Source organism: Chelon labrosus (assembly GCF_963514085.1).
Source record: "Chelon labrosus genome assembly, chromosome: 4".
NCBI lineage: Eukaryota > Metazoa > Chordata > Actinopteri > Mugiliformes > Mugilidae > Chelon > Chelon labrosus.
The window spans coordinates 6,658,290-6,672,158 of NC_140340.1; the positions used below are offsets into that span (position 1 = coordinate 6,658,290).

The 13,869-nt window shown below is 44.7% G+C and overlaps 1 protein-coding gene across 1 annotated transcript; it reads right to left on the reverse strand.

Moving 5' to 3' along the window:
* Window positions 1-4,415: 4,415 nt before the first annotated feature.
* On the reverse strand, window positions 4,416-13,666 carry LOC311486260 (nuclear receptor subfamily 1 group D member 1-like). Its single transcript, XM_084542052.1, has 8 exons — window positions 13,264-13,666; window positions 7,714-8,025; window positions 7,527-7,615; window positions 7,271-7,415; window positions 5,421-5,971; window positions 5,115-5,300; window positions 4,804-5,014; window positions 4,416-4,706 (listed from the first exon to the last, which is right to left on the reverse strand). Exons 1-8 carry the CDS (start codon window positions 13,280-13,282, stop codon window positions 4,510-4,512), a joined length of 1,710 nt encoding a protein of 569 aa, XP_084398178.1. The 5' UTR covers window positions 13,283-13,666; the 3' UTR covers window positions 4,416-4,509.
* Between the last annotated feature and the right edge of the window lie 203 nt (window positions 13,667-13,869).

Consider the following 13,869-nt stretch of genomic DNA (forward strand, 5'->3'; position numbering starts at 1 on the left):
GTTTTATCCCCCCTTTTTGCTCCTTTATGTGTCTGGCGATGGTGAAGACAGGTTTGAAGAAGATGGTTTCTCTTTGATGGTTTTGAATCCCAACTCTGAAAATGTCCCAGCCCTTCTTCTTTTGTTTAATGTGGTTCTCGCGTGGCTCCAAGACACGATGAAATCGTGTGCCGAAAAAAGCGTTTGGTTTGTGAGGTGGTTGTTGCTCTGAATTTGTCTGCAGTGCGTGGATTACACTGGAGCTTTATAAGCCTCCGTGTGGTTAATCTCTCTCTAACCCTGATCCTGGGCCACCCCTCTCCTCGGCCCAGTGAGGTCGTTCTAGCACCGTCCAGGTGCACGGCAGATGATGCCAGACTGTACCACTGCTGCTGCTGAACAGGGGTTGTGTCTCTTTGCCGGCGCAGAGCTTCTTAACAGGAGTTCCAGGACAGTTAATCACCCTAGTGCTCACCAGAGAGACTTATATATCTGAATTACATATGCATTACGTAACTATTTTAATCCACTTTGAGTAAAAATGGGCGCTTCTGGTTTATGAGATATGAGATCATCAGGTCATGCATGTTCGTGGTAGACTGATATTATTAAAAAACAATCTCCACCTTCACTGCACATGTGATTTTCTTAAGATACAATCATTGCATGTTTTTACTTTTTATTTGCATCATGTCATTGGTTCGAATCCCCTCCATGTCCTTGTCGCTTGAACCCACCAAACTGCTCTCTGGGTGCCTTGCATGGCTATTAAACCTTTATTTAACCAGGAAGAGTCTTGCTAAGATTAATAATTAAAATATATTATGCCAAATTATCGCAATCAGCATCTTGAGTTTAGTTTTATATACTCTATATCAGTCCTTAGCCAGATGTTATTTGTGTAATTGGAGCAATCAAACAATGCTACCGTGGAGAGTTGGCTTTCGTTCATATAGCCTCATTTATTTTTAGCAACGCAACAAGCAAACAGGCCAGGTAAACACATGACATCACGTTTTTATGTAAGCGACTGCTTAGGCCCACCTGATTAATGAGAATGAAGTTAAGAACATTATGGAACGCACACACACACACACACACACACACAAGCGGAGATTTACCAGCAAGCAGTCACCTTTGATCCGCTTTTCCTCGCATTCAGTTTTAAGGGTCTCTTCTTTTAACAGGCACGCAATTAGGAACGGAACCAACGGGAAGCATTTATGTAAACGGTTGCTCTTCATTCCCATGATTTGCTTTAAGGCATGATGTCACTTTAATCGGACTGAGAGAAAATGAAAGTTAAAAGCCTGGTACGTGCAGTGATGTAGTGAATAACATATTAACATAACATCTGACGATGAAGACACACAAACACCAGATTATGTTGAGGAAGGACACAGAAAAGAAGAACTGGAGTTAAAGATGAAACCCAAGTTTACACTCACTTTCCAGTTTATTAGGTACACTACTGTAAACTGTTTCTACTTAATCTAAATATTATAAAATTCACAAAGGGGAATTTAGTGCAAGACTGCATACATTTAATTTCATTAGCGTCCCTAATGTTTTGGCACGTGAGCGTACACCTGGCATGGAGTGGACCAGAGATTCAAATCTGGCCCACAGTATGAATTTGCCAAGTGCGAAAACTGCATTTTTCAAAAAAAGCAACTACTCTTCCTAATTTGTCCACTAGGGGTCGCACAGTGTTAGTCAGAGTTGCGTACATTAACACGACACTGAGACCCGGAATTAAACCTAAAAAGAAATATGAGGTTGTTCCTAAAATGTTTTGTATTAGGATAGTTTATTAAATGTAAAAAAAAAATATATATATATATAATGTACTTGTACTGCTTTGCACTAAAACAAAAGAAGAAATGTTGGAGTTGTTATTTATAGTTCGTTTAACGCCCCTGGAGGAGACTTACCTAAACCTGCAGAAACATATTTAACCTCATGGGGGCAGCAGAAACAATCTAGGAAAAAGAAAATGTAAAATTATGAAACTGTTCCTTGTTAAGACCACTAGATGGCGTCAAACGTCAAGAAAACATTCCTCTACTTGGAGTACAAGTCCTCTAGCAGACTGCAACTTAATAGTTTGGATGTTTGCTCCATTGACCAGGGAAGAAGATTCCTTGTACTGTATTTTTTGTTGTTTGTTTTAATTGTGCTATAAGAGCGTATTTTATTACATGGATTGGGGTTAAAGTCGAGAAGTGTAAATATATTAGTGGTGGCTGTGACTATTTCTATGGTTGAACATTTTTGCTGTGGTTGTGATAGACTGGATAATCTTACACGCAATGGCTATATTGACCAAGGCAGTGCGGTAAAGCTTATTTTTTAAATATATATTGCAAAGGTGTAGCTATTGCGTCTGAGGAAAAGGCGTCCAAGGCTTAAACTCATTGGCTAAAATGTGTCCCTGCCTGCAGTTACTATCCTGTACAGTAGGTGGCATGTGGAGACCTCAACATGGTCCATAGAAATGACTGGAAGGCTGATGTGTCAGAGCACCAACTGGAACAAGAAGAGTTTCATTTTTCTGATGCGGCATTGAGAATAAAAGTTTGGATCTGTTTAAATATTTAGTTTTTCTTCTGATTATTGCTTGGTGTAAATGAAGACGCATGCTGCTGTTTCATTACCAGAGATTTTACCTGATGTGGAGGCATTTTAATGATTACCCAGGAGATCTTCCAGCAGCTTCAGGATGTTTGTATTAACCATATATAAAAGATGAGGAAACTGCGAATGCTAATCTGTGCTATTCTTCTAAATCAAAAGTGTTTGCTATCAGCCGTATCGTCAGCCCGTGCTGCCTGTGTCAGCCTATTTAAAGCAAATGATGCCAGTGACTAATGTTTATGAATACTTCTGAAGGGCAGAGCCACCGCCGTTGGTTGAACCTGTTCCCAAACATTTGTATTAATAAGACGTTTACAGGCTGTACTTTGATTGCTGTGGCGACGGCTTCTCCTTGTGCTGTCTGGTACTAAGTGTACGCAATCAAGAGCATTTTCATACACAAAACCCATTTGACCTCCGGCACAACTGTCGCTTCGTTGGCATATTTGCATATATCATTCAGCAGTCTCCATCTCGGCTCATAACGTCTCTCCCAGTCGTCTCTGTTCCAGTGAGAGTCGCTGCTCTAGGCAAAGAAAAGCCGCCTTGCATTTACCGATGCACGACAATCCTCGAAATTACATCTTCTTGTTATCACGCACACTGAGAAATCAAGAGATTTCTCTTGTTACTAATAAAACCCCTGATGGCTCTCAGACCTGCAGCACGATTGGCTGATTGCCTCTGTTGCTAGGTTACGGATCCACAGCAGGCAGGCATTCAGGCAGGCAGGCAAGCCGGCCTCGACGTTCATATTGAGGAGGAAGATTAAAAAAGATGAGCACAGGCAAGAACAAAATGCTATATAACATTATTTAATAACGGTACTCTATGGTGTTACCATAACACATTTACAAAATATTCACAAGCTGATGCAGTCGGTTGACAAATACATTTATTCCAATCGTATATCTCCAAGTAAAAAGTTCATACTCGGAGCACATGGTTGAAAAAAAACAAAAAACTGCTGCTTTTTCCTCTTGCAGTCTATAGAGCAATCTATTACATGTGATGATAATTCGATACTAACTTCATGTACACAGCCAAGGATCTTCAAACCGGCGAGGGCGGTTCAAACCCAGAATAATCGTTATGTACAAAATTTACAACACGCGAGCCATCAGACACGGTCTAAAAATGACCAATAATTTCTCCCTGATTACCATATACAAATGCAATGTAGTTTCATTTCTTAAAAAAAAAAATGTTATACATTTCTCAATCACAAATGGGTGATTTTTCATAAAGATTTCCCGCATGGTAACATGTCGTGAAAATAGCTTATGTCGTTTCAACTGGGCAAACACAAACGGCGTGTTAGACAAGGCTATTGCTATATTATATATGATTAAAGAGGTTTCTCAATGCATGGAAAGTGCTTTTACACTTGTAGCGAGAATGTACAGTAAGCAATCTTTCCCGTTGCTTTTTCTCTGAGGAGAAAGTCTGCGCCTCCTTCTTGTTGGCTTTGAGACCTGGGATGGGAGAACAAAGTCCGGCGAGGAGCGACAGGCTCTCTCTTTATTTTGGTCTTCAGAACAACAACTCCTGGACGAAAAGGTAGCGATGGTGGTATGACTCGAATAAAACTCAAGGAAGAACACAGTTGATGTATTTAATAGTTTTTTTTTTTGTGTGTGTGTTTTTGTTTTTTTAGCAGCCCAACTGGAAGCAACTGGAGGAGAGATTGGTTTAAGTTCAGGAGCCTCCACCTCCTGCTGCTGCTCACTGATAATTTCCCTGTCTTCTCTCTCACAGCGTCAGACTTGGCACAGCCCCCCCTCCCTCCCCACATCGGCTGTCCATCATGCACGGGCCAGTGTACTGAATGTAGCAAGTCAGGCTTGCATAATGAGCGAACAGATGCCTCATTAAGCTGTGAGCTATCTGAACTCAAGGGTCTATGCGGAAAGCTAAAAGCTTGTCCGAGTGCTGGTTGTTGAGGGTGCGCAGGTCCGGCAGACGGAGCAGCAGCTTTGGGAAGAGTGTGCTGTCGTCAGGGCGGCGACTGGTGATGAGAGAACGCATAGCTCTTATTAGATTCTCCTGCAGCTGCTCCACAGCGCCCACCTCCACGATACCGGAGCGATCTGGAGGAGAAAAGGAGGACAAGGCAGGGTTAGACTTTCATAAACGTGTCTGCGTATACCATGTGCGCATGTAGCTGCAGCTGCAGCTGAGTCTTACCGGCAGACACCAGCACGACAGCCATGAAAAGTGCCATCTCATCTGGCTCCAGGCCCAGAGATCCCAGCTTCTCACTGAAATCAAACATGGCGTCCAGTAGGGAGCCCATGCCAAGAGCTCGGAGTGACGCCAGCGAGTACGTCTGTCCGTTGAGGAAGGTCACCGTCCTCTCCTTGGGGTCAAACAGTGAGCAGAACCTCACCATGAGAACCTGGACAGAAAAAAGAGACAAAGTCAGTATAAGAATAGACTGGAGAGAAAATGAGGCAAAAAGGGGGGGGAAGAAAACTTCCAAGTTTAAAAGGACGTACCTGGAAGGTGCCAGATTTGAGGAGCATGACCTGATCATGCTGACTGAGAGTCTGGAAGCCTGGGATGCTCTTTGCAAACTCCACCACTTCTTTAACGGCAGGGGTGAAGCACTGGGAGAATGACTCCCACACCTCCTGACTGGAGCGACTGGCTGGAGCCACGGGACACGAGTTGAGCGGGCATGCCTGCAAGAAAGACGGGAAGAGACGATTATTATTATGGACTTTTTTTTTTTTTTTTTAATTGATTTAATTTCATTTCATATACTTTTAAAGACTCATAAAACTGTGGAGAAAATGACTCACCAGCACTTTGGCTCCTCCGCTCAGCTTCCAGGGACAGGAGTTCTGGTTCTGGGAATCACTGGCTGGGAAATGGTTCTGATTGGCCGCGTAGGACTGAGATGACACGTTTCCGCTGACGGGGCATTGGTTGCGATTGGAGGAGAAGGTGTACTTGGCGTTGTCGACGTTGGCGTTTGAGGAGCTTTCGCTGCTGGCGGGGGCGGGATGGAAGTTTGTGGAGACGTGGTAGCTTGTCGCCCGGTTCGCCTGCTCCGCCTGAGCCGCGTGATGGGACGCGGCGGCCTCCTGCGCCGCCGAACTGCTCTGGAATGAGGAAGTGCTGAGGTTGCTGTTGCCGGCGGCCATTTTCAGTGGCTTCTCGTCGACGCGGTAGGACTGCAGCATGGGGCCGGCCCCTTCGCTCGCCTGGTTCTGCGGACTGCACGGGGCGTCGGGAGGAGACGACACCTCCATCTCCATGGAAGCCGATTCGTTGAGGCTGTTCATGTAGCTCTGCATCTCATCCAACAGCCTCTGCTTCTCCCGCTTGGGAATACGCCCAAAACGCACAGCTAAGAAAGAAAAAAGGGAGCATCCTCTGTTAGCATTTCCTGAAATCAACCATTGGTATCATGCAAACTTATTACTGGCAGCACTTTAATGAATACACGAAACGCAGATCCAACAATGTGGAGATACTAGCCCTTGTTCTAATATCTCTGTGTATTACTAATCCCAAGACTAATCTGTCTCCGTACCAGCTGTTACGCCACAGTGCAGACACTAAAGCCTTCCTCATCTTCCTCTTCAGCCTTTTACAATCCTCCCTTCCCCCTCTTTCCCAATTCCCTTACCTCCACTGACAGTCCTATTTATAGTACAGCTGTATTCCGCTCTGCCAACCCCACCACCCCTACCCCTACCCTTCCTCGGTCTTTCTCTCTATCTCTCTGCCTTTCAGTTGAACACTAGCTATCTCTTTTTCCGTGGAAGTAGGTCACTGGGTTAACAGCGGGGAGCGTGACGTCACTAGCAAAGTGACAGGCAAGTGCAAAGGTCAAAGGCGAGAGAGGCAGGTGGGACAGGTGAAGACGCGAGCTGGGGAAACGGGACGATCCAAAATGAATTTGCTAGAGAAAATTTAAATCTGGTTTAGAGTGACGTAGAAGAAGCGGGCGGAATCGACTTTCTTTTAGTTTCCCAGTTGCAAACTGATGAATTAGCAGATGTTTTATTTTTTATTTTTAGCCCTCGCATTCTGGCTTTTTTTGGGTCAAAAAGGAAGATTTATCATCACCTAGTTTAGCCATATCTCCCCCGGAGAGACTGAAATAACGCAGTGAAGCAGCTTAGCCGAAAAAACAATATTATCTTAATTCAAAGCGGGCGTATGTTCTCGTGATTAACAGGACGGAATAACATTACGCCTCGAATGATTGTTTGGGGGGGGGGGCTGTACATCATACGGTGGACGCGAGGGGTAATCAACAAGTTTGTGGCCCAATTTCCTAAAAATAAATGATATTTTTCACAGTTTCTAGATGACTGATGACGACTGGGACTCTGACGCTGCTCTCGCCATAAATCAGAGAGCGCTGCAAGAGCGGAGAGAGGGAGGCAGGTGGAAGAGGGGGGAACAAAAGACAATAGGACAGGAATGGAAAGAAGATTTTATGATGGGGACTGAGGCAAGCCTGGGCCTATTTAAGGAACTCATTTGGACTTTTCAAAAACACATTTTATAAAGCTTTAACATCTGGCTTTCTGTGTAACCCTGCACTAAACCCTGTATGTCAGTTAAATACTATACACTAATGCTACTACTATATGTCTAATTATTATATCTAAGGACATATCATGCTGACACTCACCATCTCGGGACATTCCCACAGAGAGACACTTCTTAAAGCGGCAGTGCTGGCACCGGTTCCGGTTCATGCGCATGATGAGACAGTTCTCATTCTTCACGCACATCTTGTAATGGATGTTCTGCTGAATGCTGCGTCTGAAGAAACCCTGGAGGAAGCGAACGGAGAATAAGAATAACTCTGTGTCCGCGCACGCACACAAACACACACACATGCCAGAAAACAAAGACTGTGGCACAGCACTGTTGTTTGTTCTCACCTTGCAGCCCTCGCAGGCGTGCACGCCATAATGGAATCCGGACGCGATGTCCCCGCACACCTTGCACAAAAGCACCATACCTCCGGTCTCTGTGAAAGAGGCACGCATTAGTTATCAGACACAGAAATCCAATAACGGATCACTGGCAGGTAAACAAAGAGGAGAACAGGAAGGAGGGGATACTTACTGGTAAACGTGCCTGTGAAGCCACAAGGCCTTTTGGCCACTGTGGGGTGGTTGTAGGTTGCTGATGATGCTGTCGTAATTTGGGCGACTGGAGCGTTGGATACTTCAGGAAACTGAAAGACCATTTTGGGGGAAGCGGTTCTGCCCCCTCGTTCCCTTCTCTGCTTCAGGGATCCAATCTCCTGAAAGGAGACACCCTCTGGGGACGAAGGCTGCGAGTGGGAGGAGGGCGACTGGGTCTGGTATCCACTTGAAGGGCTGCCAGGACTTGGACTGGCACTGCCAGACGAGCCGGCGTACAAGATAACACCACCTGGAGGAGCAGAGAGGGGTGAAAGCTCAGTTCACTGATCTCAATCTGGGTCCGCGTCACGCGCACAATGTAGGTGAGAGCCGCGGGTGTTGAGCAATGCTCTGCCTCGACAGCCGCGAGCTCACTTGGCTGACGCTCAGAAAACCACAGAAAAACCCGGGCCACGTTGGGACAAGTGAAACTTGATCTGATGAGCAATCTGATGAAAATGTGTTGTAGCTAGACCAACGAAGGCGGTTGGGTCTCGTCAGTTTCTAACCTGATAGTTTACAGTGATAACTGTTGTGTCGTGCAAACTCTCAAAAGCTGTGTTGCTCTACCTTGACATCTTGGAAGCTCTATTGGAGAGCGTTATGTGAATAAATGAGGCCAACATTTGTTCCTGTGACAGGAAGTCACAGCATGTTACTGGTTAAATAATCTGGTGAGGCTATAAATTATTTTTTTTTGCAGAAGCTACACTTCAGTGACACAATAGCCTGTTAATAATAATAATAATAAATCAGAACACACACACAAACTGAACCTGTGGAATAGGAGATAAACACACCTCATAGATGACAATATGTTCACAATGATTGTCTCAGACAGGCCACACACAGGCCTTTGTTTATAGATGCCACACCGACTCGGAAATTTCCCATTACGCCCAAACACAACGCCCCCACTCTCCCCCCCCCCTTTCCAGCTTTGTTTTGCAGACAGTGTTCCTCCCCTGCAAGATGAAAGACTGCCCCTCACGTGCAGCCCGAGCCAGCCAGCTCCCTGCCTGCCTGCTTTCAGAGCTGAATCTTTTCTACTCTCCCTTCTCCTGCCCCCTCCCTCCTTCTGTATCCTCCTCCTCCTCCCCTCCTTCTCCCTCCCTCCCTCCCTCCCTCCCTCTACGCTTTGGCTCCGGGCCCGCAGACCCATCTATCCGCCAGCCACCTGACCAGGAGCTCACATGGACTCTTGACACAGTTCCCGCCCGGCTCACAAGGCTCTTTGCGCAGTCCCGTGTAGACAACAGCAGCAGTACCACAACAAGCGCTAGGGCAGATCACGTTTGGAATAGAGAAGGCTTTAACGCTGTGACACAGAGGAAGGCAAGCGGGGCACTGCCACAATGGGCTGATGCATTCCACAGAGCCACTAGAAACCGTGGGGAGGGCGACGGTCACGTTGCCGCCGTCCCGTTTTGACACTTTGAAATGATTTCCAAGGTGACCTTTTGTGCAGTTAGATTAGATAAGGATTCAAAGAAGTTTTTTTTTTTTTAGTGGTCCCTTTTATCTTTGTGTTTAATTCTTAGTTTGGTATATTAGATTACTGTGTCAGGTATCTGAATGCCTCAAGGCCTGCCAACTGTCACAGTTCCCATGTGCTGAAATTGCACGCTCCACAGTCGATTCATAATCTGGAACACTAAGATTACTTGAAACGTGTTGATCAAGATTGAACCTTGTATGTGACTAACAGACGGCGATAACCTGCCAAACAACTTGTTTTACAGGTTTCTAACGGAAACTTGTAACCAAGATTAAAATATGTCTGTGTGGGCTTAGTTATCTGATATATAGTGGTGTCCTTGGATTGTCTCCACTGTCGCATTTCCTCTCGTGGACTGTGAACCATCTGAGGAAAGCCTCCCTTGCCTCTTGTGCTCTCTCTCCTTGAGAAAACACGTGCTTGCCTCTCTGTGTAGCTCTAAGTGCCTCCTTAATTCCACCGCTCACACGTGTCAACACTGAGAGCAAGGTACTCAGAGCCTGTGTCTCAGACAGGCGGTGACTTCACCGCACGCTCTAGTGTTGCTTGTGTCATTTCCTGTGCTAGAAAGGTGAGGCTTTTATGGACTTGTGTATCACCTGCGCAGGGGGAAGGGTCACGCCTAACCGCTTTCCACATTCGCAGCCACATCCCCGCCCCACTCGGGTGTAAAAAACATTCCATATTTTGAAGACTCGTAACTACTTCCTGGAATCTGACTCGACCGGTTGCTAAAGAACGAGCCCTGGGAATGTATCGGGCCCCGCTGTGCTCACAGGTTTCAACATGTGACCTGCGGATACACATCCCATAAGAACAGCATAAACAATACGCCCCACCGCCCATCCTTTTTTTTTTTTTTTGCCGGTCCTCTCTGACACCCCCTCCCATGTGTTGCCTCGCTCCGGGCATTCACGCATGACACCGAACTGTATAGACACCATGCGCATACCATGCATAGGGAGGGGGGGGGACGTCGCCTCCTGACTTGAACTAGTCTGCCCTCCTTCATGTGAACATTTTACAACTGTGCATGGGTGGTAAGCCTCGTTCCACGTGAAACAGCTGGCCTCATGACATGTGTCTATTTATGTAGGCAGTGATCCCTTGAAGGCAACAGCACGCATAATTTACTCTCTATGAGCTTCCAAAAACTTTTGCTTGAGGGAAAATATGTAGATGAAACGTTTATAAACGTTTAGTTTATACTCGACCCTGTAGGGGAGAAATAGTCTATGCCTATCAAACAGACGTAGCCGGACTTTTAATGTGAGTTCGCTGGCCGTGCGATCGTCTGACAACCACAAGGGATCTGGTTACAGGACGGGCATCAGAGCTGAACATTAGGCCTACTGTTCCGGCCTCAACCAACAGAACATGTGATGCATTTATCTGCTTGCACACGTTGCAGGTTGAGGGCGCATCTGTGTCGCTGTTACACCGGCCGATGACTAATACTGCTCTCTAAGTTCAGCACTCCAAGCATTAAGGTACTACAAGAGGGGTGGTGACTATACTTACAGTTTAGTCATTCAACTAGTACACCCACATTCCTCATAGTAGCAGTTTGATGTTTAACCGGTCAAGTTAAAATTAGACCGCTGCACCAATATCCTGTTCCAACACACTGTTCATATTTATCTGCAATAAAGCTGAACGTATACAAGAGGCAGACATCACATGATTATAAATCTATGACTTGACTGATAGTTACTACTAATACTACAACTCAATAGTGAAAGAAAAATGTTTTTAATGCAAACATTTTTGAATTAAAATAAATAAAAAGCACCATAATGGCATTAAAGAAAGGGGAAATCTTCAAAATCCTGATTTTCTAAGTAAAAGTAAACCCATGCAAGAGCAGATTGTAAAATACTGACCTAGAGCTCATTTTCCATTCATAAATAGTCCCGATTATTACACACACAATGCATTATATGCTGTGAAATATTACGAAATCGCAATAATCCACAGCTTGATCATTGTTTAAATCACAAATAACAAAGTAAACCAACAAGATAATCACGTCCAGTGCCTGTTAATAATGTTTATTTGGCATTCATCCTCTGAAGTAGGAAGTGGGGTGGCCATGTCACCCAAAAGAACCGGTTGAATGCAGCCCAATGTAGGTTAATGTGTCCTTTCAGACACCACCCACGCTGCGGGGCCACCTCGAGTAAAATATCACCCAAAGTGAACATTTTAAACCAGTTAAACCGGGACGAGTGGTGGACGGGGGATGGGGGGGGGGGGGGTCTGCTAAACTAAACCTCCCTGACCCACTGACCAATCTATCCGCGAGGAGGAGGAATCCCGAGAGCGCGAGCAGGGATTGCGCGCGACAGACGGAAACGACCGAGCGAGGGACTTTGACTCATGCGCGGCACGTGGACGCCGAGGCTGTATACACGTGTTCTCAAGCTCGAGGCGTGGTGATGGTGAGCTGCGTATTTTTTTTTTTTTTTTTTTTTTTTTTTTTTTATATATCAGGCGCATGATACGCAACATCACGGCTGTCTTTTTTTTTTTTTTTTTTTTACCCAGGATGCACCGGGCTGAGATAAAAAGATACGACAGAATATAATGTACATGTAAATGCTGTCGTCATTCTTTAAGATATTCATATATTTTTTATTCCTCAGACGCATTTTAGTGTCCAAAAAACATCTATATACTTAACCTTTAGTCATAAGGCAGAACAAAATTATGGATTTAAATAAATGATGTAGAAGGGGATTCGGGACAAAATCAACTACAATAAGAAATAATAATAATAAATAAAATGAAAACATATACATTATTCCTCTTTACACCACTGACGCACCGCTGCCAACACCGGAAGTGGCTCAAAACCCGTTATTGATTACCCGCGTTATTGTTTTACGAGTGGGCTGTGATGTGATCTGCTGCTCATTCATCACCAGCTCCCACTTAACAGCCCACGTTTAGATGGTGACTCAGGCCCTGGCAGGAACACGTGTTTACTCCAAGTCGTGGAAGAAGAAAAAAAAAAAAAAGTTGGCTCTAGTTAGTTTTGGTTTGACCCAGTGGGTGTGACCTACTCACACGTGTTTGGTGGTGACTCAGTCAAAAGTGAATAATAAAAAAAAAAAAATGAATCAACGATGAACACGTTTTTTTTTTTTTTTTTTTTTTTTTTAACTGCAGGAAGTGATTTAAGAGATCAAGAATCAAAATAAACATCAGGGCGTGCACGTGAGCCTCCCTTATCTGACAACAACAAATAAAGATTATTGATCTGTTTTATGTTTTTAGGTGAGACAGGCTGCTGTGTGTAAGGAAAAGGAAGAACGTGTACGGTAAGGGAAATTGAGGGGAGGGAGGAGCATTTTAGGTCGCGCTTCACGTGAGTTTTGTTTACATGCAAACAGTCGGAAGTCCGCTGCGAAGGACTTCCCTCTCTCTGTGCCCATCACCTTGTCTGTCCGCAGCCCAGGGGCACCTGGCAAGACGCCACGAGGCTATTGCACAGCCGAGCAACAGTTAAGAACCAGGAAATTAATAAAATATATAAATAAAATAAAGTAAAATAGAAAAAAACCTGAGTCAGAGTTCACCTGCGCTTATCTGAAATGTGATTTCTTTTTTGCTTCCATATAAAGGGGCATTAGACGCAACGTTAATAAATAAAACGCATTTGATCAGAGTAAAAAGCGTCTGGACACGTGATCACACAATATGAAAGTTTAAAATAAAATATTCTAAATGTATAAAATCAAATTGCACCGTACACCTTGTTCTCTGCAGTGACAATAAAAGGATATTATATTTCTATTCTATAAGTAGTGCACTGGTACACTCATATATATATATATATATATATATATATATATATGAGCACCTAAATGCACCATTGCCTGCTCCCTTTCCAAATATCCGCAAACAGAAAAGACATCATATTCGCATCGGTTTCAAGCAATATGCAGTATACAGTAAAATAAATAAATAAATAAATAAAAGACTTACCACCGGGGCTGTTCTCCATAGTTGGTTGGTTGATTGCTGTTCCGGGCTGTGTAATATTAAACTGAGGGCGTTTAATGCTGGACCTTCTGCCGCTGCTCGCAACCGAGGAGTTTCGTTGACACAGGTGAAAGAGTCATGAACTGCCAAGGCATATAGAGGATATCCCAAATTTCAGACGGAAAAGAGGGTGCACAGGGCATTGGGGTTTGCTCTAGAGAAAAGCTAAAAAGGCGGAAAAAAATCTAAAATAGAAACGTTTTAAGATAAAAGAGAGACAAGTAAACCAGCAGATAAGATCAGCTGTCTTGTCTGTTAGGATAATTTCCCCGCGGTGAGTGGACTCTGAGGAGCTCCTCCGTGTCTAGGATCACTGCGCTGTGTGGGTGAGGTCCCTTATGCGTTCAGCTGCTCTCCGTGTACAGTGACAACCAAAACATGATCGGAGTGGATGTAGTTTAAACACTCCCCCCTCCAAAGCTCATCAATAGGCAACACGCGTCCCAAAATAACCAGCACGTTTTCTGATGCCTGAGAAATGTGACCGTGTTTTTTTCCCTCCCTCCCCTCCTTCTCTTTTTGTGTGTGTGTGTGTGTCCCTCAAAGGCT